This window comes from Melospiza georgiana, chromosome 9 (genome assembly GCF_028018845.1).
Source record: "Melospiza georgiana isolate bMelGeo1 chromosome 9, bMelGeo1.pri, whole genome shotgun sequence".
NCBI classification, from domain to species: domain Eukaryota; kingdom Metazoa; phylum Chordata; class Aves; order Passeriformes; family Passerellidae; genus Melospiza; species Melospiza georgiana.
This window is the reverse complement of record NC_080438.1, coordinates 15,887,354-15,911,602: the sequence shown is the minus strand read 5'-3', so window position 1 is coordinate 15,911,602 and position 24,249 is coordinate 15,887,354. Positions and strand designations below refer to the sequence as shown.

The window sequence follows — 24,249 nt, the reverse complement described above, 5'->3', positions numbered from 1 at the left end:
AGCAATTTGTTAGTCTGCATACACTATTTGTTTGCAGTACACTTCAACATCCCAGTTATCTTTTCTAAAATCTCTAAAGTATTTATTTCTCCAGCCTTTAAATGTAATGATGTAGATTTTTCCACTTACAAGAGAATAAATTTCAACAAGAAAGCTAAACTTAACCGTAGCAATTTGTACAGTTAAACGCCTGACACCACTAATTTAATGACAGCCTTGACAGAGCTAGGATGGCCTTGTCTGAGGCCTCTGTCTTGCACAGCTGTGCATTTTTAGCCCATCTATTCTATCAGAACATTAACAAGCCTCATGTGTTTACTCTGAACTCTGTGCATCCAGGAAGACAGACATTTATTCATACTTTCCACCAATCAAATGTAATGCATCTGTGAACAATTCAGTTTATTGCAAGTAAATGTACTTTTACTTAAGATCATGAGAAGATTCTAATCTCAAGCAAGACAAACCAATTCCACAAACTTAATTCACACAATGCAAATAAATGCTTCACATTATAGACATTTATATTTTCTTTAAACCTTTTTATTTAGAGATTTTTCTGGTAAGGAGATATACCATAGGAAAGCAATTTCACTGGCAGTGAGGTATGTATATACTCTACCAAAATACTCCTCTTGCTTTAACTGCTTTTAACTTTATTTACATATAAAGAAAATATCAATGCATATCCTTGGCTTAACTACAGTATCTGTTACCCTATATGAGTAAAATGAAATGTTACTTGCATACAAAATTGATTTGTAGAGGAATCTAATTTGATTTAAACAAAAATCATGTTCTGAAGACAGTTTAAATGAACAAACACAATTCATCATGACCAAGACACCTGCACCATATTTCCATCCTCACAGCACATTTATTTTAATAATTCTGTAAGTAGGTCCTTAGCATGAGCATAGTGTTACAGTTTTCATACATATAATCACATCCAAAACAAGCTCTAAAATTTAAGTTGTAAACATTCTCTTCATATGTGGAAACATTTCAATCTGTGTTTGAATTCTCTAAAATGATCAATCTTTTAAACAGAATTATAAATGAAAAGCCTACTCTAACCGTGTAGTGAGCAATGCTTATTAGTACATTTCTACAGTGTTAAATAAAATAGTAGAGGCAAACTTCTGTAAGCAAGTCAGACTTTAAGTAAATTGTCATAAAAGTAACAAACTTGTTAACAAAAAGATGCTTTGTAATAAAGAAAGTTGGATTGAATCTACTATGATACAAAAACATAAGGGTAAATACCATCTTTGTTGACAAGTAGGAGGTAGCATGGATGCACCACTTTATTGTCAGTGAGAAATGCAAGTGAAGTAAAGAATATTTCCTTACCACAAATTTCCAGTATTATGTACATATTTCTCTTAGAAATTTGTTTAAACAAGTTTCCCTCCACTTTTTAGTACAAAAAGCCTCATGTGATTTAAAAAAAACACTTACACACCTAGATAGAATAGTACTAATTGCCCTATTTGAACGAAACAGTCTCTTGAACTATGAAGTACATGGTATTTAATGCCCTAAGTTGAGTAAATTGTATTAGCAGTTCTTGGTATTATACAAAACACTACATACATACAAACAAAATATAATAGTATCTTATTTTACTATGTAATTCTTTTTGGAATAAACAGAACCTTGATTTGGGTAACACTGAAGAGAACGTGGTTTCTTTGTTTTATTAAAATCTGTCCTTTAAGTACCCATGTGCAACAATTTAAAAATGGCTGCCATACATATAATGGTCTTGTATTGATAGTGAACACAGTAACTGACAAAAACATAATAAACCTTAAAAACACATCTTCCACCCTATATAAAATATAAAGACTACTTATTGTAACTGTTAAGTATTCAATTTATTTTGATGTTACTGTAATCCACTCCCTCTATTTTCTCTCTTTAGGATTTATAAACATAATTTAGTGTAGCCATTTATTTTAAAAAATGATGAAGTATTTCAAATTTACATCCAATTAAAATTTAAAATGTTTCTGTGTTCTATGATGCTGCTTCTGCCATCAGTAAAGAAAATGAAGTTTCAGTAATTGAAGCAGGCTTTTTAAGTAGTGATGTGACCTCAACCATGCCAGCTCCAGTCCGTGGAAGATTTGCGTTGACAATGTGTCGCTGCAAGTGCTTTATCCAGTCTTCTTGAACAGACAAAGGTCCTCGAAAGACCAGACCACAAAACCTATGCAAATATTAAAATTAATCCATCAAGATACATCTATCTCTACTGAAAAATTATAAAACAAAGACAGTAAGAGGAAAAGTCTTAATTTTCTTGAAGTTTGTTTGTACATGTTTTAGCTGAAAAACTTAGTAATTGAGTTCATTAGTAGTAACTGTGAGCACAAAATCCTGCAGCTTATACAACTCACATTCTCACACTCAATACCAGTAATAACAATCTGTTTTTCTTATATAAGGTTTCTTTTGAAGGACAGAATATTACTCAGACACAACCAGCAAGATTTTAGCTAGAGAAACTACTGGCAATCTAACATTCAGGTGTGACTGAATCAAATCCTCTCGTTCAAATTAATGAGAACAGGCAATTCCTTTTCCCCCGTCATTATTCAATTTAATCACAAACATTTATGGATACAATAATGAAACTCTTTATGACTAACATTAGTAAGCTCTTAAGAATGTATTCTTCCAGTTAAAGTAACACTATGTACCTGCATCTGAGTATGTAAACTTCATCAGCACTATGAGGTAACGGCAGCATTTTCTTCTTGCTTCCGGATCTTGACCTTGACTTCTTTTGTTTACAGTCTAAAGCTAAGAAGAGAAATTTTCATATGTGAAAGTAATACTTCAATGAGTGTTAGTCAAACAGAGATATTCAGTAAGTATTCCCTATGGCAATAATGAAAAGACATCTACCTCCTTGTTTTTCTGTAGTTAATTAGAACATAAATCCAAAACAGTTACAGCATATTTTAAGAAATATACTGGCAGAACACATGAAGCTATTTTTTTTAGGTTAGCATTGTGCTTGCTCTTTTAAAGACTAGATAATTGACATTCAGCATTAAACTGTTGTTTTAGTATCAGCAAGCACCTGCAAACCTATTGCAGAATTATACAGAAGCAAAGCACCATTGGAAATTCCCTTTCATGCATAAAACACTGTCAAAATCTCAGAACTTGTTTTGTAGTTCAAGTCCCATCGTAAGACCACTCATATTCAACCAAGTTACAACTTTATGAAGTTGTAGCTTCCAGCTAGTACAATCAGGAATTTCTAGTTTGAATAAAACACCTGCCATTTGTTTTTCAACACAAAGCAAAAATTTGTCCTTTTGTTCTAAGAGTTTCAAAGGAAGCTTCCCTTTCACTCCTGTCTGAATTCTAATGAAGCATACAAAAACTATGTATTATTCCTTGGTAGTGGGAGCTGGTATTAGGACAATCAACAGGGATGGCAAGGCCACTTTTTACATTCAGTCTAAGCATTTGAAACTGTGTATGAAAGTAACGTGTGTGAACAGGAAACATAGCAAATGAGTTCAGATAGCTCTGAGGTCTGTATCTCCCATAAACAAATGTAACGGGAATCTGAAACAAAAGCTGGAGATTCTAAGAAGCAGCTGAAGTGAGGGATGAGTGGATTAAACTGAATTAATATTGTTATGATGCAAACAGCTGATAAAGCTCAAGAAGTTTGTGACTGCTTGAACTGAGAAGTGTATCTAGCTACACTCTATTCCAAAACACAAGACACCAACAATGTAACTCCAACACAAAAACTTTTGCAAACAACCAGTTACACCACTTCAACAAAAACTCCACAGAAACCAGAAAGACAGTACCAGGTGGTATTCTTGATACCAAGAAGGCATAATGTTATGCTACTGAAGCATCTTAACAGTAAAATGGGGAAAAAATTTGTTACACTTGGCTAAAGTTTTGACTCCTAGAATATGAAACAGAAGAATTAACCTCTTAGCATTCTGAAGCATAAGACATTGTCTGGTGAGACATTTAAAACAAACATGTTGATTTAAAGAACACACATTCTTGATTGTATCCTTAATTTTTCTCATGCCCTCCAAATGAGCACCTCTCAAGCTTTTACCTTGTAGCCCAACTTTCAACTTGGTAGACATACTAGATGTTTTCCATTTGTATCCCCGACTTAAGGATTACTACCTATCTAAAATTCAGAATGAATATCTATGGTTCGAAGGTATCAGAGAACCAATACAATAAGTGGAAAGCAGACACCAACCTAGAGAGACTTCTTCAGATCAACATTAGGAAAATGAGGCTTAAGAGCTTTTTTTTTCTGACAGCAGCAACAAAACCAGTCTGCATAAAAAGGCAGTAACCCAAGGTGGCAGGGGGGAGAGAGAGAGAGAAATGGCCAAGATGCTTCTGGAAAAGCATCAAGGGATTCTTAATACTTCATTCTCTCACAAGAAACATATTCTTCATTTAATTAGGAAGAAAAAAGCTAACTATTATATCACTTAGGAACTACCACATATATAAGTGGTAGTTTTACATACCACAACTTCAGTAACACCATCAGCAATGTAAGCAGATAAAACCCTGGAACCCAGACACTGATGTTTTGAAGAGAACTGTTTGTATGAGGCACAACTTATCTGCAGCAGTTACTGCAGCAAAAGCTTTGCCTTTGCCATCTTCTGGAACATCATGGGGAGAAGGGAAACAGAAGCTGGTATTACCTGAATGCAAACGTGTCCATGAGCTGCACCTGATGACAAGTTAGTTGATGTCAGTTTATATGAGTGGAAAAAAAAGAAGCAATAGTGACAACAGACTCCTCCTAGAGAGGCCAACCTGCACTCGGAACAAGAACTTGCTGATTTCCTTGAGGTTGGCAAAGACATTCATTCTCATCAAGAAATTTGATTCTACTCACATGCATCTGGAGCATTTCAGAGAGCTTTCTCTTTCCTACAAGACCTGCGTTGGTCTTCTGCAACAAATTGCTGACGCCTGATGGGTTTGTGTGTGTGTGTGTGTGTGTATAATCTTCTAAGAAAAAAACCCCTCTGAACTACTGTGCAATCAAACAACAGCAACACTGACAGAAATTGCCATAATGAACCAGGAGAGGCAGTTTCTACTTCCTTGAAAGGCACCTTTTCTATGAACAGTGAGAAAACAAGGAAAACAAAAGGGCATGTTCCTTCAGCCATTTATGATGGAGAATCCATATAAGGAAATTATAAAACAAAGAGAAGAAAATACCACAGTAAAAGACCACGAAAAAGGACTCAGATTACGCTATGAATTCTCACAGCAACTTAGCTAAATTTGAAAGTAGATTTGCCCAAGGAAGAAGCTGTTATAAAAGACAGAAAACACTAAGAACACAAATCCTGGTTCTGCAAGGGTCATTTTTTTTTCCCTTCATCTTCTGAGATAGTGAACATATTCTTTTACATTTTAGGGAGCTCAAAGCAGCACCAGTATGTTTTGAAGTTACTCCAGTGAAGATGGAAAGTGAGTGAAGAAGGAGGAACATCTGAGTAAAGCTCATTGAAAACTACAATTCAAACAGCAGTTATGAGGCATGTGTACCAGTAACCATCATAGTAATTTCATTTTGTCTATCCAGAGAACAACAAGTTTAAATACAGTCACATGCACAGACTTGAGTACTCTGTTGATACAATGCTTACAAGAAGTTGCAAACATCAACTAAATCACACAATTGCCTCAGCCATTGCCTCCCCATAAAGTAGCCATGTTCCGACCAAAACTCAGTTCCTGCTTTTTCTATGCCTTTACTGTAACAAAACATGACCTCCTCAGAAAGTCCTTTATCATGTCTGGGAAGAGACCAAGGATAAATTAGATGTAGTAAGCTGCATGGAAATTGCAGCAAATTGCTATAGAGAGGTAGGAATTACTGATCATTAACAGCTACTCTGTAGTTATAACAGCTTCCAAACTATCATTCCTCACTCTCCACAAAGGCCTACTTCTTTTTGGAAGAACTCTTTCTTTCAAGTTTGGCCACCTGGTGTTTCCTAGTTGATAACTGAAAAGCTTCTTGTAAACAACTAGTCACACAACATCCTGCTGATACAACATGGTGGAGAAATTACCCATTTAAAACAAAAGACTGCCAAACTTTGGAGCATTCTACTTGAGATACTTACATACAATTTCAGAGCACACTACTTTGAAAAAATATATGCTAGGTAAAAGCACTGCATACAAAAACCTCTGTGATGACTTATCAAGAAAGACTACAAGCAGATGGACACTGGAAGTTCCGATGAGCATGCCTAAGTGAACTAGACAGGCCACAATTAGATGCCCTTTCATGCCATGACATTTGGTCTGCAGTTCCAAATTAAAATGCTCTGCTTCCTGAAGTCCTTAACAGGAAATGCTTCTTATTTCAGGAAAACTGAAGCTGGGTCTTTTATTCGGACTTCATTACTTTTGTCAAAGTGTACATAAGCTAAAACAAGTTGAATAATTTGACACAGAAATGGAACTAATTAAACATTTGAAAACACTGCCAAGTAAAAAATAACGAACTATCTTTCTTGTACATTTAGTCACTAACTTTTCAAATTCAATCACTTGCTATCTATCCTCATCACTACTGCACAGTGAAGTACATTAAATAAACCCCTCCTATCATTTGCTCACTGTAGGATTTTGTAAGATGCTGAAAATGAGCTCATCATGCCAGTTGATTTGTTATGACTATAACAGCACAGAACAATGACACACAAAGCCAGTGGATCTCAGATTCCTGCATACTTGATATGCTTCCACCACAAACGTCCCAAAGCTGCAAGTTTGACAAAACAACATTTGAAATTATTTGAACACGTAGCAGCCCTCATGAACCACTACCTCAGTCACACTGTTGGCTTGAAGGCCAGACTCCTTGCTCTGTACTTTACTGTTCCCTCCCAAGCTTCTGACAAAGCACTCTCCACCTATAGAAGCAGAGACCAAAGAAGAAAGTGGTGATTTCCAGAAGATGAAAACAAGCAAGAAAAGACTGAGTATGTGAAAAAGGTCAACAAAGAGAAGATGTAAAAGGCCAGGGTGCAAGAAAAGAATCAAGAGACTTGGGGAGAGCCAGGGCAGGAGGGAGCAAGAGAAGCCCAGAGAGAAAAAAAGAAAGGAAGCTGAATATACAACTATACGAAGAAGAGTGAGATGCATTTTGAAGATTTTGTGTAGGTTTGTTCAATGCTCTGAGGATACTCAGAAGAAAGAAGCAAGTTGATCACCTGCTCTGAGAAACATCAATGTGTTGCTATACATCAAAATAGGTATAAAAGGAAATTTAACATCTATTCAAAATGAGCAATTACACTGTTAAAAATTGGACTGAATAACAACAACAAAAAAATTCCAGCCAGACATCTGAAGACACAGGTATTTGCTCTACAGTGGATCTAATGCATTGGTATAGGCACAAAAAAAGTTTAATAAATATTAAGCTCAAACAGCCAACAGCCTAGGAACTTTCAGTTCTAGCATCTTTTTCTTCAGTCCATTATCCAACGCTACCATTATGCTTAACTATGTCTACTATACTGCTAAAATTGTCGAGTTTCATTTGAAAAGAAAAATAGGCTAAGATTTAACTAAATATGATGACATTGCTGACTGAAGAAGCAGGACACCTGCTGGAAGAGCAATATGGTAACAGTCAATATCAAAAACACGTGCAGACAAATGGACAATCTGAGACTAGTACATAAGCTAATGTAATGCTGGGAAAGGCCTCACTTTGGTGGCATGCAGGGATCTTGTATTTCTCATGTTATTTCTCCTAATAAATAGTAGTGCCTAGACAGGTCCCATATCAACTGCCAGATAATCAAATGTTCATGTTTAGACATTATTTTATTACAGCAAGAAACAGAGATAATTATTCAACTGATGTGATTAATTTTTGGTAGTTATGTTTGCTTTAGAAGCTATAAGAAAGGCTTAATAAGAAGCAACATGTATAAACATGTTCCCAATGTCTCCATACAATGGTGGAAGACCTTTGAAGGTTTAGCTGTAGCTGAGGCCCAACTGAAGACATCTCAAAATTGCTCTCAACCACAACCATCTTTTAATAAGAAAATCTGAGATCTACTCAAGAGTAACACTCATAACAAGAGTGTACTTGTGTGTGCTTTAAAACTAGTGTGTACTAATGAAATCTTGCATTAAAATAATTCTCTTCACAAAACTTGTATTATAAAGTGGAATATCAAACAGAACAACTGTTTAAAGCATATTTTTTGATCTACAAGCCTTGCATTAAGCTTGCTTGAGTGAGAAGTCACTGAGCAAAGCCTACAACCTTCACAGAGTTGCAGCAGAGTAATGACTATGTTGCTGCAGATACACATTGGTTGCATGATGTTACAGCTAGAACTCAACATGGACTCCTTAAGTCAATGGTTCCAGCGACAGGCCTGTATCCACGGTGTAAGTTATTTATCTGGCTTAGCTCCAGCTTCTGAGAGCAAAACATTTTTTCCCCCAAACTTTTATTTCTAACCTTTTCTTTAAACCTCATTTCTAACCCCATTTTGTTTCCAACCTAATTCAAAACAAACTTCTAGGTCCAATGATAGAAGACTCATGAGTTTTCTTTCCATTCTTGTAAGAAAAGTGGCATCTGTTCTCATGACTATGCAACTACTTCACTAGCAAAATACTTTTCTTAGAGAAAACAAACAAAAATCCCCAAAAGTACCTAAACCAGCTTCCTTCACTTTTCCCACTTAGCAAAAGGGAAGCTAGGTACAAAGTGCTTGTCTAGGATTCAATCTCTGTACTATCCTATTCGCCAGTGTCTCCTTCACTGATTTACTGTTATTAATGTGCAATTTAAATATATAGCTATTGAAAAATACTTCCTCAGGAAGTCTATAAGAAAAGGAACTTACCACAGGAATAATATAAAATCACAGCAGTGGTAAATTAAGTTCACTACTATCAGCTTTCTACTGAATAAATATGAAAACTTTCAGAATCACTGACTAAAGGTATATTCTTCTACATGTTAGGTATTACTGCATCTTCTGACTTCCTTCCAAATCTGCTTTGTTATGGCACTAATGTAAAGCAACAGAAGACCTGGCAGCCACAGGCCCGCGTTACAAAAATATTACTTTTAGCCTTCTACAGAGAAAGCCTGCTACTCAGTTTGTCATTCTTAGCATAATGAATTACATTTGCAGATCAAAAAAGGATTACACATTTTCCAAGAGCATTATGTAAAATTCTGTGTTTGTTGACACAGAAAACTGATGGTTGCCCTTCTTAATTACAGAATATTTCAGGCTTCATATCTTCAAATTTTCCTCATTATATTGCATCTCTGCTCCTCAATTTGCTGTTGACCATGTGAAGTCCCACTAATCTCAGCAATAATCCAAGTAAACTCAGAAACTGCCTACAGCCAAGCAAGCTGCAGGTCTCTGAAAACAAATCAAAATATGGCATATTAGAAGAATTTCAAAATTAACTGTGTTTTAATAAAGAACATTAATAGCAGTGCCAAGTGCTACTGTACTACCCTCACTCAATGGCAGAGCAGGTAGTTTTTGGATTGTGAGCCAAACAAGATATGAAACCAACTGCATGTGATATGTTGTTAGAAATATACAGAGTGTAAAATGACTTGCTTTTCCTATTTTACTGAAGTATTCTTTGTAACTGTATGTACTAGACAATAAAAACTACTTGTTGTATCGTTGCCTTTTTCCTCCCCACCGCTCTCATTTCTGAGGTACTTTGAAACACTTCATTTGAAGGCCAACTATCTGGTTTGGAAGTTGCGATATCATCAGAGAATGAATTTAAGCAACCATCTCTTAGTTTTGCTTACATACCTTAAATGTTGGATCCAAAATCAAAGACTAAGAATGAAAATCAGACATGAGAGTGGACAACAGCAACATACGTTTTCTTACAAGTTGCTGAAGTTTTATGGCAAATAAATTGTTTACCGGCAGAGGCTTCAAAATTATTTTGAATTAACATATGCTTTTGTCCAGTCTGATGAAGAAAATGTATCATAGACAGACTTGCTTTTACATCTGTAACAAAACATACCTGTCCCAGTCAAAAGTCCAGCACTCTTCTTTCGTGCATAAGCGCGTAAGTGGTTGGACAGGCTAACAGCACTTGTAAACGTCGTATTGCAATGCACACACGTTCTAAGCTTCACAGGCATACCTATCATTCAAAAGAAAACTATAATCCAGTTCTCTCTTCAAAAAATGAAATTCTCAAAGCGTTGTAAAAAGTTTTCTGCAATAAAGATGGTTTAAAATATATTCACTGCATTGACGCAATTGTTTAGTATATTAGAAGGATCCAAGTTAACCGTTATTAGTTTTCCACCTACAGCTTTAAGCCAAACCATGTTATTTGAAAAAGAACAGAAAGGAGGCAACTTGAGCCCAGTAGGCTACTCTGCATTTAATACCTACTACCAAGCTCCTACAGATCTCCACATAATGAAGCTTTAATTCCAAAATACAGTCCTGCAATTTGAATAGCACAATTCTGTTGAGAAATTTCAGACCTTTCAGAATTTCCAATAAAGAGAATTTGAAAAGTCAAGTTGACAAAGTGGTAATTAAAAGTGTTTTACCCATAAGACTAAAGCACTCAATGCTAAAATTAGGCTGCTGTTGAAGGCTCAGAGAAAAAGGTGGTAAAACACACCAGTGAACAGCTGTTAGACAAAACATTTGTTCAGTGCATTTTCTATTCATTACTTTAGATGCACAATTGATAATGCAACTAAATTATTTGAATGGGTTTTTTTTGCCAAAATCTTTGTGCTAAATAAGTATCAACAAAGCAACATGCTATTTATCACACGAAAACAATGAAACAATACTGAATTCCTCACTTACAGACAAAGAAACCATTATAACTTATCTCCTGCTCAACTTCACCATATTTCTCCCTGCATTTTACAAAAGATACATTGTTTTGGTGAACTAATATTTCAGGTTCTCTACTAATAAATTATTAGAAGAATAAATGAAAAAGCTAAAACTACTCAGCTGAAAAGTCTCTGCAGGAAAGAAAGAATGCTATTCTCCGGCAGCCCACAGAAGACATGCTGTTTTTTCAGGCAAGTTACAGAAGAAGAACACCTGTTGGTAAAAGCTTTTATAAAACTAAAACCAGAATTAGGAATATTTGCCTTTTTTAGGAAAAAAGAAGATTTTCAACTTGATGTTAAATATTTTCTTATTAACTCAACTGGCACAGTGCGTTAGTTATCAAATTCTGTTACCTCAGCCACAGAAAACTATCGGGCCCCATTCAGAACTGTTAGTACTATGTGAGCATGTGTTTATTTTTACTTGGTTGTTCATCATAGCCAAACAGGTTCTACCTAGTATTGAGCAGTAAATATTACACAGAAAGCAAAACACAGTGTCAGGTTTGGCAAACTATTCTTGAGCGTTATTTTTCAAATCATTAAACCTGTCAAAGATACACTTCCTTTATTAAGCAATCTCCTGTCTTAAGGGACAACCACAGACATACAGAAGACATAAAATGTAATTCTTTTCCACTTCTACTATGTCATTTTAGAAAGCCACTCTTCTTAAGAAATTTATTGCCACACACTTTTATAGTCCCTAAAAGAACTTCTGAGCACGTCAGATTGTTGGGATTTTTTGTTTAAAGAAAAGAAAAGAATACAGGTGAAAAAGTACTAGGCACTGCCAGTTTTACTAACCTGGTTAATAACAAGAAAAGAAACAGCACAAAAAAAAGTCAGGGGTATAAAAATAAGATCTTGAGAACCCTGCAGCATTGGTGGTGTCCAACCAAGAAACCGGTAAATGCAAGCTCTACATACACATTAAAAGGGATGTTGTAAGAGTTCCCCAAGATTAGAAATAATTCTCATGTGACAAATAAGTTAAAAACATCACTCTAAAAGCCTGTTCTATTAGTATACAGAGTAGCTAGGAAGTTGATTGTAGAATTGTTTCATTAGCACAGTTCTCAGTGGAGGGACAATCTAGGTCCTTATTGGTCAGAGGCCGTGCATTGGAAACCTGCTGGCTACAACTGCATACCAGCAAAGCTTGACCCAGCATAGGTTGTCACTCAGGATGGACAGGCCCTAAGCAAGCATGAGTTTCTCACAGCAGCCACAATTTGCAACAAACAAGAATCAATCTATGTTATAAGAGTATCTTTGCCTAAAACCATCAAAATTAGTTGACAGTGATTTACCAATCTGCAGTATTATGCATTTGTAATGGTATCAACAGTTCTGTCAGTTTGAGCAAATGCTGCCTTGCACAAACCTTGAAGACTTAAACGCAGTATTCCTAAACCAGCTGTTTTACCACCCAAAAACAGGGCTGCAAGCCCAAACATTTCAGAACTGTTAGTCTACCAAATATGCATAGGCACTTCAACTTGTTTACTGCAGGATGTGTCTTCTTCCTTTACTGAGGCTCACTTTGTGTCCACTTTCAATGTGCATGCCCAGGCATATGCAGAACAGGAACTATATTCCATACAAAAACCCTTCAGTGCTGCTGATGGGTTTTTTTCACTTTAGGAAAAACAAGTCAGAAAAATTTGCTGTGCTACCTCTCGCAGCCAAGTGTCCTCTGGAAATGAAACAATAATTAAATGAACAGAATCCCAAATAAAATACTCTGCAATTGTACATTTTCTATGAATCATATGACTTTTTTGGAAATGTTGTCAAGAAACACCTTCTTACCTGACTGCATAGTCAAGTCCATTTTTTGTGGCTGATACATCAATGGACTGTCTTCATTTAATGGAAGAACACATTTCTGAACAAACCTCTTTCTTGCAGTTTGATTATGAATCTTTTGAGGGGAAATATCAGGATTTCTTTCTTCTCCTAACCTCTTGTTTTTCAGGAGTTCTATCAGTGTAAGTGACTGATTTCTTTTTTCATCATGCAGTACTGCTTTTGTTTCATCACATTCATTTAGGAAACTCAGCCCTTCTTCCTCCGATGCAGACACAGATATATCTTCAGTCTTTAAGCCATTATGGTATGCTTCAAGAGGTATAACATTCTGAGATAAAAAGTCATCATTTGATGCAAATTTCTGAGCAACAAATGGTCTGGGAATAATACGGCGACTGTTCAAAGCCTTTAGGATTTTTTCATACTTCTCTTCATTTTGCATCATCTCATTCAAAACACAGATGGGAGACTTGTGTGCATCCCACTTGGTTTTGCCAAGCCTCTTCAGGTGTCCTCGCACATGATTAGACAATCCAATTTTAGTATCGAACCAGCCACCACACAGCTGACATGTATGCTCAGAGGAAGTTTCAGATTTCTCAATCGCTACAAAGAAAATAATTACAATGTTTTTTGACAATTATATACAGTTAAACATGACAACTGCAAATCACAAGAAGAGAGGCTCGACAAGAAGCTAAAGCGAGCCTTGTTCAATGCTCAATAAATCCCTTTGTCCACCCAACTTCGTACCCACATAAAAAACCAAATCTTACCTTTTCTAACACGTTTAACTGGAGTCCCTGTTCCAGCTCTTTTAAAATGCTGCATTTTGTCACTTGTTGCTATCTGTTCTGGTGAAACAACATGACGGGCTTCATAGCTTAGTCCAGCTCTGTGAAGATGTCCTCTGACATGATTGGACAAGCCAACACCTGTTTCAAAGGTTGCTGGACAGTATGGGCACGATTTCTTTTCAAGCGACAAATCAGTCCAGTGGAAAACTGAATTATGCTTTGGCAATGCTGATCCTACATTTTCTAAATTCTGAGGATCATGCAAATCATGCAAGAAGTTACTACCCTCAGCATCTTCATAATACTCAAAATAAAAGCCATCATTCTGCTCATAACCAAGTGAAGATCTATCACCAGCTTCATTATCTTCCATTTTACCTTTGAATATGGGGAATAGGTTTACATGCTCCTGATTAATATCACTGTAAGATTCATCCTCCACAGACTGTGTAGTGTAATCACATAGTTCAACATTATCCCATGAACTTTCATCCTCCGTTTCATAGCTGTCTTTTTTTTCAGCAGAGTTTAGTTTCTGTAAAACAACAACAGTCATTTTATGCAGAAAATCTGGATAGCAATCCAAATCATCTCCTGTAACAGAGCCTTCCCTCTTGGATTCTTTAACCACTCTTTTTACAGCTACATGCCTATGATCTTTACAGCCTTCTGCCCTTTTGCAATCAAGGCTATTTGAATCCATGACAAAACAATTATTACTTGATGAAGAAAATAAATGTAAAGCACTGACAGATTTGGACTCTTCCTTTTTTAAATGCAAAGGGTAAGAGTCACTAGATTTTTTAATAATCCTGTAGTTTTCATATTTGTGTCTATATAAATAATTACTTTTTTTGGCACTAGCTTTCTGCTTTGCTGCTTGATGAAAACATTTACGTTTTTGGTCAATGCTATTTCTAATAAAAAAGTTCTTGTTTGTAGAATTTAGATTGCACACACTTACAGATGACTGTGAAACGCTTTTCCGAGCCTTCTGTATCCTGTAGGGTCTCTTGTGAAGTTTTGCGAAGTTACTGGATTGTGAAGTAGAGCCAAATGATCTTTTTGCATCCTGTTTTAAAGCAGAGTTCTTTGGAAAAGTAGAAGAATGTTTGATCAACTGTTTTGTCCTGCTACGAAAATCTAAAGATTCGTCTATTATACTGCCTTTTCTTTTCTCTAGTCTAAGATGGCTACCAAAGGGATCAAGGCATGATCCTGAATGCAAATATGCCATGTGTTTTTTTAAAATGCTTCTAGCTGAAGTAGCAAATGGACATAGCTTACACATATAGGTCGATGACTTTCTTGAGGATCCTAAATAAGGATCTTTCAAGGATGCCTTTTTCTGAGTTTTTCTCTGGGACAAGTCACTACCAATAATTGAACACTTGACTACTGCTCCATGAGCGATCCCTCGATGGCATTCCAGTTCATTTTCTGTCACAGCCATGAAATTGCATTCCTCACAACAGTAATATCTTTTATCTTTTTCATGGGTCTTTGCATGCTGCACAAATGTTTTGGGACAATTGGTACCAAATACACACTGTGGGCATTGTAACCGTGCACTCCTACCCTCATCCTGAAGTTCTTTTAGCTCACGGATTTCTTCCATCAGTTTCTGCCTTCTTTCCTGGTGAATTATCATGTGTTTAAGAAGGGAATTACGATCTCGGAATGTCCTTCCGCATTCCCTACACGCATAGGGCCTGGGGACATTGAGATGCCGAAAATGACTGTTCCCATCTAAATGGTACATCATATGCCTATGCAGATGTTTCTTCTCTCTAAAATTCACATTGCACTTTGTACAGGGATAAAACGATGGTTCATCAGTACTGAAAGTAGATGGTGGTTCAGAATCATTCTCTTCACATTTGTTTTTCAAAGTATTGGATAGAAAAGTGCCAGGAGAAGTATCTTCTGCACAGTTACTAGTGGGACTATAAATGAGCTGCTGGATACCATCAACAGTTTCCAGCTCTTCATCTGTAGATTCGGGCTTTACTTTACTCAATGAGTATTTCTGTGGTTCTACTATTTGTAGCTCCTCATTCTGCTCTAAGAATTCAACATTTAACAGCTTTGATTTACTAGGAATACAACTGGTATCATCAAAACAGTCTTCAGTATAGCGTGTTATTTTACTAACATCCATTTTCCTTTTTCGCTTCTTTTCTAGCCCTACCTTACAGTGAACGGGAGACTTCTCTGTTGTTTCTTCATTAGTCATAAGAAACTGTATAAACTCTTTCTGTGGATCCCAGCTGGGATCACATCCCGATCCAAAGCCACCTGTACCTGAGGAAATGCTTGTTAATGTATCAACACAATCATCTTTTAATAGTAAATTTTTATCATCCTCACAAACTTCTACTTGGTCTACTAAAGTGCTATCTACACTATTTCCTACTGTTTTCTGTGAATCACAACCAATTGAAGCAGAGGTAGGTAGATTTTTAATGGAATGAGTCAGGTTCTTAGCATGTGCTACATCAGGTAACAAAAATAAAACCTGGTGCTGATTGGATTTCTGTGTTGTACTCTTTGCAGGCAGCTGCAGATCATGAACCACTGTCAAAGTTGAGCAGGAATCTGCAAGATGACCTCCAGGCTGTCCAGTGGTTAATGAAACGCTGCCCTTATTCATATTGGAAGTCTTTGTTGAGGTGGAGTGTGAAACTGGTCCATTAACAGCAGTTCCTCTAGACAACATAAAGTTTTCACTAGAAACAGTAGGAGCACCAGTGTGTATAAACAGAGAAGCCTGGCCTCCACTTAAGGCTTTTTCAGATCTGTCCCTTGATAGCTCCTCAGTCAGAGTCAATGTATTGTTCTGAAATGACGTGTCACTCTCTTCTGGTTTGGGAATGCCACCTTCTTCCTCAGATACAAAATTATCATCACATAGGATTTCTTCTTCTTTAGCACCAGTGACTTCGGTATTTGTCTCTAAATCATCCATATTGCTGGTCTATCCATTAAGTACATTTACACTAAAAACAAACAAGAAAAAATCAGGCAATTGCAGAAATAAATAATGACAACTTTAATTTAGAACTCTTCTTCAGGATCACTCTTCACACTGTATTCTAAAAAGATATTTTGAACTTGTCAAAAATCTACTTTTCATTTAGGATATCCAGACTATTTATAGTGAACCAATGAAGAAAGAAAAAAAACCCCCACTATTTTTTGCTATGCAATATTAATAACCATACAGCAAACTAGTCACTGACAAATATCCCAGTTCAAAGAAACCTGAGACCTACACACAAGCAAGATGGGGAAAATCAGATTGCCAAAACAAAAGCAAATGCATTCTATATGTACATAAATATAGATTATCTTCAGTTGTTCTCCAAAAGTAAAAGTAAGCAGTAAAGGCTACCCAGACATCTACTAGCAATTCTGTTGGGTTTTTTTAACATACTTTCTTTAGGAAAATAAAAGAGTCTTTACTTTTCTCAAGGTAGCACTTTTTTTGAAGTACTTCCATACAACTGACCTGATGCTGCATGGAAGCCTGCAGAAGGGAAAAACACAATGAAGCTGATTTTGAGTATCTGATTAGTGACAGAGACACAGCAAAGGATCAAACTCACTGAGGAACCTAGATGTCTTCCATTTCCCTTCTTACAAAAGGACCCTCATTGCTTTAAAACAAATAAATCCCATTTGCTTATGAGGCTATTTTAAATGGTAAGCAAATTAAACAACATCCTATCAAAGGTGGAGAAAAAATACTGTAAGAACAAAATATTTCATTAGGATCTACCTACCAGATGAAGTCACTGTGTTGAATCCAGAGCATGACACTAACAATATCTTCCAGTACAGAGAACTACTGCATATTAATTCCCCATGGGTGGCCTTGTCTTTCTACAAGTGACTCTTACTCATACATCTAATCATCTATTCAATGCTTAGTGAGCACAAAGGAGCTGCCTACACATGAAAATCAATGTGTGACCAACAGAAATGTAAACGTTAGTCTACCCTGGCATTCACTTTTTATACAGGTCCTCAGAACACAGTGAGCATAAGGCATTAAAACACCTGGGAGTCAGGACATCTACATTTTACAGAAATCACATATTTTACCCTTAGAGAGTACTACTCACTTTGATCTTTTGTGATATTTGATTCCTGCAATCACATAGTTTCAGTTACTAATTAACATTTTGAATGGAACTCAGTTAAAAGGAGTTATTACCTAGATTCTTTGAATTAAGATGTTATAACTCACAACTAATATCCATGGCTTCCTGCAATGGTCCTTTATCGAAATCCAGGAAGACCACTTTGGACATCCTTTTTGCCTAAGGAGAGAAAACAACCTAGTTAAACAATTTTCATCTCCCAAACATAACATTTTAAAATATGTCCAGTATTTTAAACCTGACAGAATGACAGCTATCCACACAATTCAAAGCTAAGTACAACATCACAGAAATTCTCTTTTATTGCACTTGTTTTGTTTCAAATCAACAAAAGGACAAAACAATTACTTAACCTCTTCTGAGTTTGTAAAAAACAAACCTTAATGTAAGGTGACTTACTTTTGCAGATAAAAGTAATTTTCTTTGGAGCACAAATACAATGACAAATTAAGTAATTACAAAAGTATTTCCCTTGTTACTCCACCACTGAACTAGCCAATTTAGAAATGCAGCAATGCTCACATTAGAGGCATAATAAATGTTTGAAGTGTGTGAAATATTTTATTGTATTATTATCTATAACATACCTTTATGCAAATGTTCTACTGGACACCCAGTTCCTCATCTTGCCAAAAAATCTTCTTAGATTTTTTTTCTTTGCTTTGCTGTTTTGAGATGGGTCATTTTTCACTATAATAACGACTTCCAATAAGATCACATCCAAAGCTATCACCCTAAAATGGTGATAATGCACCACCCAGCAGGAACCTTTATATCACCTCCATAAGTTAGAAATGGGCAGTGCAAACATGTGCTAAGAATCAGTAATGCAAAAGTCAATTAAAAGAAGTGAAGCCTACAATGATGCACAACAGCTCCAGCAATTTTTCAACTCAGAAATGTAGGCTTCATATAGTATCAGGCAGCAAAGTATAAAACTGTTCACAAAACCTTGGTAAGAAATTGAGTAAGACAATTTTGCCTGGAAGATGTGCATTTTCCTTGGTTTATTGCTGCAGAAGCAGACAAAAGCCTGCTCAGTCAACCTGAGAGCCTGTATTAGCTTTGCTCAACAGGAAGCAACGTTGCTAACGAAGTGGTAAATTCAGCGTTAATGAGTGGCTTCACTGTTACCACCTCTGAGGTAAAACCTTCCAAGTTCCACCCATCTGTTGTGGTGTGAGGGGTTCAGAGGAAGAACAGACGCTTCCCATTTAAAGCAACTTCACTGGTACCCCCGAACAGCGGGGAGGCAGACTGAGAACACCGTGCTGCTCGGAGCCTGCAATCCTCATTATCAGAATGCCGCCTCAAAACTGCTCACAGGTTTACAAGATGAAGACAAAATTATGTTGTTCTACATACAAAATCATACTGCTAATGAATATTAGTATTAAAGCTGAAGTTAAGAAAGTGGCTAAGACACCCTGTGGTCACCATTAAACTGAAATTCTCCTCAGAGTTACCAGAGATATCTAAAGCATTACCAAATGCAATCTTGTAAAAGACTCCTCTCCATACTGTGTATTTATGGAAATTGGGAACTATTGATGATTAGAAGTCTTCTGTGGTAAAACAGGTATCCCTACAGATTTCAGTCTTTGAATCAACCCTGAAATGCTTACTGTATCAATAATATCACTGCTACATTTTAATAATTGTCAGCTAATTATCACTTTTATTCTTATCATCATATATTATTATTTTTTCAGCTATCAAGTTGGTACAATTCACTATTTTTTGTGCAGGACAACAACAATAAAGTTAACAGTTTTAACAGTGTGGCATTAGAGAAAACAGAAAATGTACTTTTAAATTATAATAATTTGGTCTTGTGATAACACTGAACTAAGATGCAATAATTCTGTTACATTATGTACTCCACATGCCAGAATTTATGCAGTAACAATGACAGGTATAACTAAAGACACAATGCCATGTTTTGTGAGGAAATGTTATCATCTAACTTGTCTCTTGGGAAAGAAAGAAAAATCATTCATTGTAACTAAGATGTAACCAAGGCTATGCAATATACTTTGCATGCTTCCATCAGAGTTTTAAAATTATCTTCTCTATACCATATCAGGAATACAAAATTATTAATTGTGTCAAAATATATAGCATTTAATACTTGGTGTATTTGAAAAATTAAAAATTGAGATCAAACTTCCAATTTCTTGAAATACTGCTTATCATATCCACTACCAGGACTATAGTACCTCAACTAGACGTTTGAACTAATTTTTATTTAAGAATCTAGTGCAATATGCCTAGGAGATATATACATGTAAAAATAGTGATGGAACGTGTATGGTAAAGCCTACACAAGTATACACAATTCCAGCTCCTACCTTTGAAACACACTTTATCTAAAGCCTAGGTCAAATTCAATGATTTAAATTCAATTATTCAGTTCAATTCAATTATTTCAGTTAAGCCTAAGAATAACTGCAATGCACTTAACAGTGTTATTCTTGGTTTACATGCTATGCTATTTACTATACAGAAATTATTTCAAATTCAAAAGTAGAAAGAAACCAATTATTTATTCAGCTAAGCCACATTCCACTCTCTATTAACTGATTTGAAATCTACCTAATTTTAAATACTGTTTTTATTCATAAAGTATCAGTTTTAAAAATCATAATGTGTTCTGCAGATATGACTGCCTGTGGCCAGACAGTCTGAGCATTAAAAAAGTGTAAGGTCAGATCTATCTTCAAGCTGACAGATCATAATTTAAATGCCTTAAGCTAATCTTATTGTCTTAAAAAATCTTGAACATCAGTATTTTTGCAAACTATCAGCACTTGCTATAACACCCTTATTACACTACATCTTGAGGTTACTACAGAAGAAATGAGGTGATAATTGCATATTAACATAATTATTTGGTAATCCCTCCAAGCAGGCTTCCTAGGTCACTCAGTAATTCAGATTAGATGCAACCTTCCTGTCATCAGATCTATGCTGTCCACTTTCTGTTCATTAATAATTCTTTTTGATAGGAATGTACTTAAATCCATTGTTCTATGTACATTATTAATTGTATTTATTACCAGTAGGTTTACGACCTTTCCAAGTTCTTATTTCATAACTACAACCTTTACTATGCAGTAGGGTCACACACCAAATTAGGAGCACTGCCTTCATGCAATGCTGGCTCAGTAAAGCTTGCGCCTCAGTGCAAGCCCAGTGTCATTTCACAGGGATTTACCATAAATTTGAAAGCACACTGGAGCCGAAAATTAAGACAGAAGAATTTGGCTGAGTTTGTGAAAAGCTTTTAGTGCCTTTATGTGTTCTGATGTCAAGTTTCTCACTAAATTCATAACTGTGAGCCAATGAGTTAAAAGCACAGAGCAACTATTAAGCAGCACAAACACTTAGAAGCCATCTCCTAAATGGTTTGAATTTCATCAGCCTAATTAAAGAAACTGAGGAAATCCAGTGTCTTTCAGCAGTGCTGTAACAAAGGCAAAAACATATTTGTCCTGTGCTAAATAACTTCTCATAAGTCAAGTTCTTGAAGCAGATATGTGAATATCCAGGACACTCAAGGGATTGTTCAAATATTCAAGACAGAGGAAAGGTGCTTCAGGTTTGCACTGCTCCCATTTATATTTTTCTTTGAGACTTCATTACGTAAATAGAGAAAACTAACAAAACCTACCATTTTTCCACAAGTGTCCCTGTAATAAAGCTTTCTCAAGTGACAGATTGTATTAAAGGTGATGCAACCAAAGTCACAGATTTTTAGGCAACAAACAGAAGACCAGAGAGAGTTTAAGTACATCATGGTACAGGACTAAAAAAGCATCTCCTTCCATTTTGCACCATCAGTCTATGCTTTAAAACCTTACTCATGGCAAACATCAAACACAGAACTTCTGCCAAAAGAGGAAGGTTTAAGAACCTCTGGAAAACGAAGGTTTGTACAGAGTAATAGAGGAACTGGTACTGTACCAGTACAAACCAGCCACATCTTGAGAAAAAAAGAACAACCTTAGAATTCAGCTGCACAATATTTTTGCCTCCTCCATATAGTAATGCACAGTTTATGCCTCTGTAGCTTTGGGTATTATCTAGCAATATTAATGGCCCAAATCAATAAAATCATGATACTCTGATAATTAGAAGAATACCTATTACTTGTTTTCCAGTTTATTTTTTTTTAAAGCTATCGCACTCCACCCTCCAGATGGAAATAAAACCACAAACAAAGCCTGACAACTAGAGGTGAGTCAGTGACTCACCTTGCCTTCCCTCAGCTTCTATTTGTGTTTGCAAATTAAGTTGTTGAAAACACATTTCTTTCTGCACAGCTGAAACATTATTTGTAGATCACCTTACTTAGCTTTGAAATCTACAAATGAACACTTCTGCATTTTTTCAAACTTCTGCAGTGAAGAGACAGTGAGAGCTTGTTTAATATGCCTAACACCATGAGTACTGCCCTCCCCACCTACTCTACACACAGTCCACAGTTATTAATCTAACTACAACATGAAGAGTTCCATTCAAAACTAGTTCTCTTCAATACAATTCAAATCCACAGCTGTTCACATAACAATATGAACACTGGAAAACTCCCATGGCTAACTAGACTGCCATACAAAGTTATTTTCCTTAAGCCTAGTTCCTAATGCAACAATGTCTTCAAAAGCTCTCTGTCAGGAACAGTAAGGAAACAAAATATTCCTTTAAAATGTCAAAATTTCAGAAAAGTGATTTCTGGTCTAAAACATCTAAGAATGATATGTTAACATCTCATGTGAAAGAAAACTGAACAAAACTTAAGAATAACCATCATACAATTAGAAATCACAAAAGAGAATTCCATTATTGCCACCAACCACTCTTAATCTTACTCCTCTAGTATTGATTTGCTTGGGGAAATAACCAGTTTGTCACAATGGGGGGCATCATGATAAAATTCAATACTGAAATCAATAATAATAAATGACAGTACAATTTAAGTGTGACAAGAACCACGTGTATCACTATAGAAAATACTCCTCTGGTTTTAACTGCTCATGCAGCAGTTTAAGACAGTTTAATGGGCAGGTGAAAATGAACTAGGTATTTCTAAAAGATGACTAGCCAGAACACAAAACCAAGAGGTTGAATCTATTAACTTAAGAACAGTCACCCACTGCCTGGCAACTCCACAGGCTTTCTAACTCCTGCCCAGAATACCACAGCCCTGTTCACAGAGGACAGCCAGGTACTTGTCTTCATGTTCTTGCAGCTCTCTAGTTTGGATTTTTAATAGTGCAACATAGTTTGAACTGTCCTAAATGCAGACATACATGGTAATGACTAGCAGGATTCTAATAAAGACAAAGAAGTATTAAAAATACAAAATTATTGTTCTGTGAAAACACACACTATTTCTCTTCTTAACTTCAATATAGGTATGAAAGTATTTTAAAAATGGTTTCCAACTACCAACTTTGAATTTGTCATTCTGACAGCTGGAGAAAATTACACAGAAATTATTAGGGATACAGTAAAAGCATGTTCTCTCTATCCCTAGTTATGTAGACTATATTGACAGCAAATTTAATATATATAATTTAATGCTCTTCTCCCTTCTACGTCTCTTCCAAGAGATCCTGTTTTCCAGAGTTCTCTCACTAAATAAAATAACATTATTACTAGGTAGAGTGCTATAATCACACTCAAATTTATAAACACACATTTTCCAAGTCCCACCTCATTTTTTAGTTGTATTTCTACGATTTTAGATTTTACACAGGAAGAACCCTTCTTCTTCACCACCATATACTTAAATACCTTCCTGATGTGTCACACCTCAAGAGTGGCTTCTCAGTGTTGGCTCTTCAGGCAATACAATAAAAGTATTTCCTCCCTACAGAATCCACTGCCACCAGCATTGCTCCTCTCCAGTCACACCAAGTGAGACATTTCACAAAGACACCATGTGCAGGAAAGTATCTGCACTCTTCCAGACTTTAAGATCACCACTACAGTCCTTACATGGGGCATTATACTAAAATTAAAGAACCTGCTGAGCACTGCAAATTTTGGCTTGCAGAGAAGAGGAAGTATTTTCAACATGGCACCATATACTGTCAAATTACTGGGTTATTCATTGGAATTACATTGGAATTTTCTTTGAAGCAAAGCCAATTTAAATAATTGCAGCCTTCTTCCATTCTCCCAAGTTCCTCCATTCACACTTCATCAACCATTTCACTATCCAGTTTAAAAGGCTGGGGACCCAAACACCAGTGAATCAGCACAGTCACGAGGCGACTATGGGTAAGGGCACAAACTTTTACTAGCTTTGTTGACAGAAAAATCCACTGGGGAATCTTTTCCTAAAATTTACATGAATAAATAAAAAAGTAAAAATGTAGAGAACGTTTCATAAGGCAAAAAAGCTTTGACAGTTCTCTATTAAACTGCAGAATGCAGCACTATAAAGAATTCTACCATGAAGCAAATTTTATGTTCTAAAATTATTTGAACTAAACTACTCAACTGAAGC

General features: G+C 36.0%; 1 protein-coding gene across 7 annotated transcripts in view; it reads right to left on the bottom strand.

Annotated features, from left to right (window-relative positions):
* Positions 1–378: 378 nt before the first annotated feature.
* ZNF644 (zinc finger protein 644) overlaps positions 379–24,249 on the bottom strand; it is a 70,686-nt gene continuing 46,815 nt past the window's right edge. For 4 of the 7 annotated variants that reach the window (XM_058029801.1, XM_058029799.1, XM_058029800.1 and 1 more), the window contains exons 3-7: positions 17,786–17,891; positions 13,546–16,565; positions 12,770–13,375; positions 2,709–2,811; positions 379–2,215 (exon numbers count right to left, since the gene is read on the bottom strand). In XM_058029801.1, the coding sequence (XP_057885784.1) occupies positions 2,023–2,215; positions 2,709–2,811; positions 12,770–13,375; positions 13,546–16,534 (3,891 nt within the window). In that variant the 5' untranslated portion in view covers positions 16,535–16,565; positions 17,786–17,891 and the 3' untranslated portion in view covers positions 379–2,022. Of the gene's footprint in view, positions 2,216–2,708; positions 2,812–10,107; positions 10,231–12,769; positions 13,376–13,545; positions 17,892–24,249 lie in introns of all 7 variants that reach the window. The other 3 variants (XM_058029805.1, XM_058029804.1, XM_058029802.1) reach the window with 3 other exon arrangements.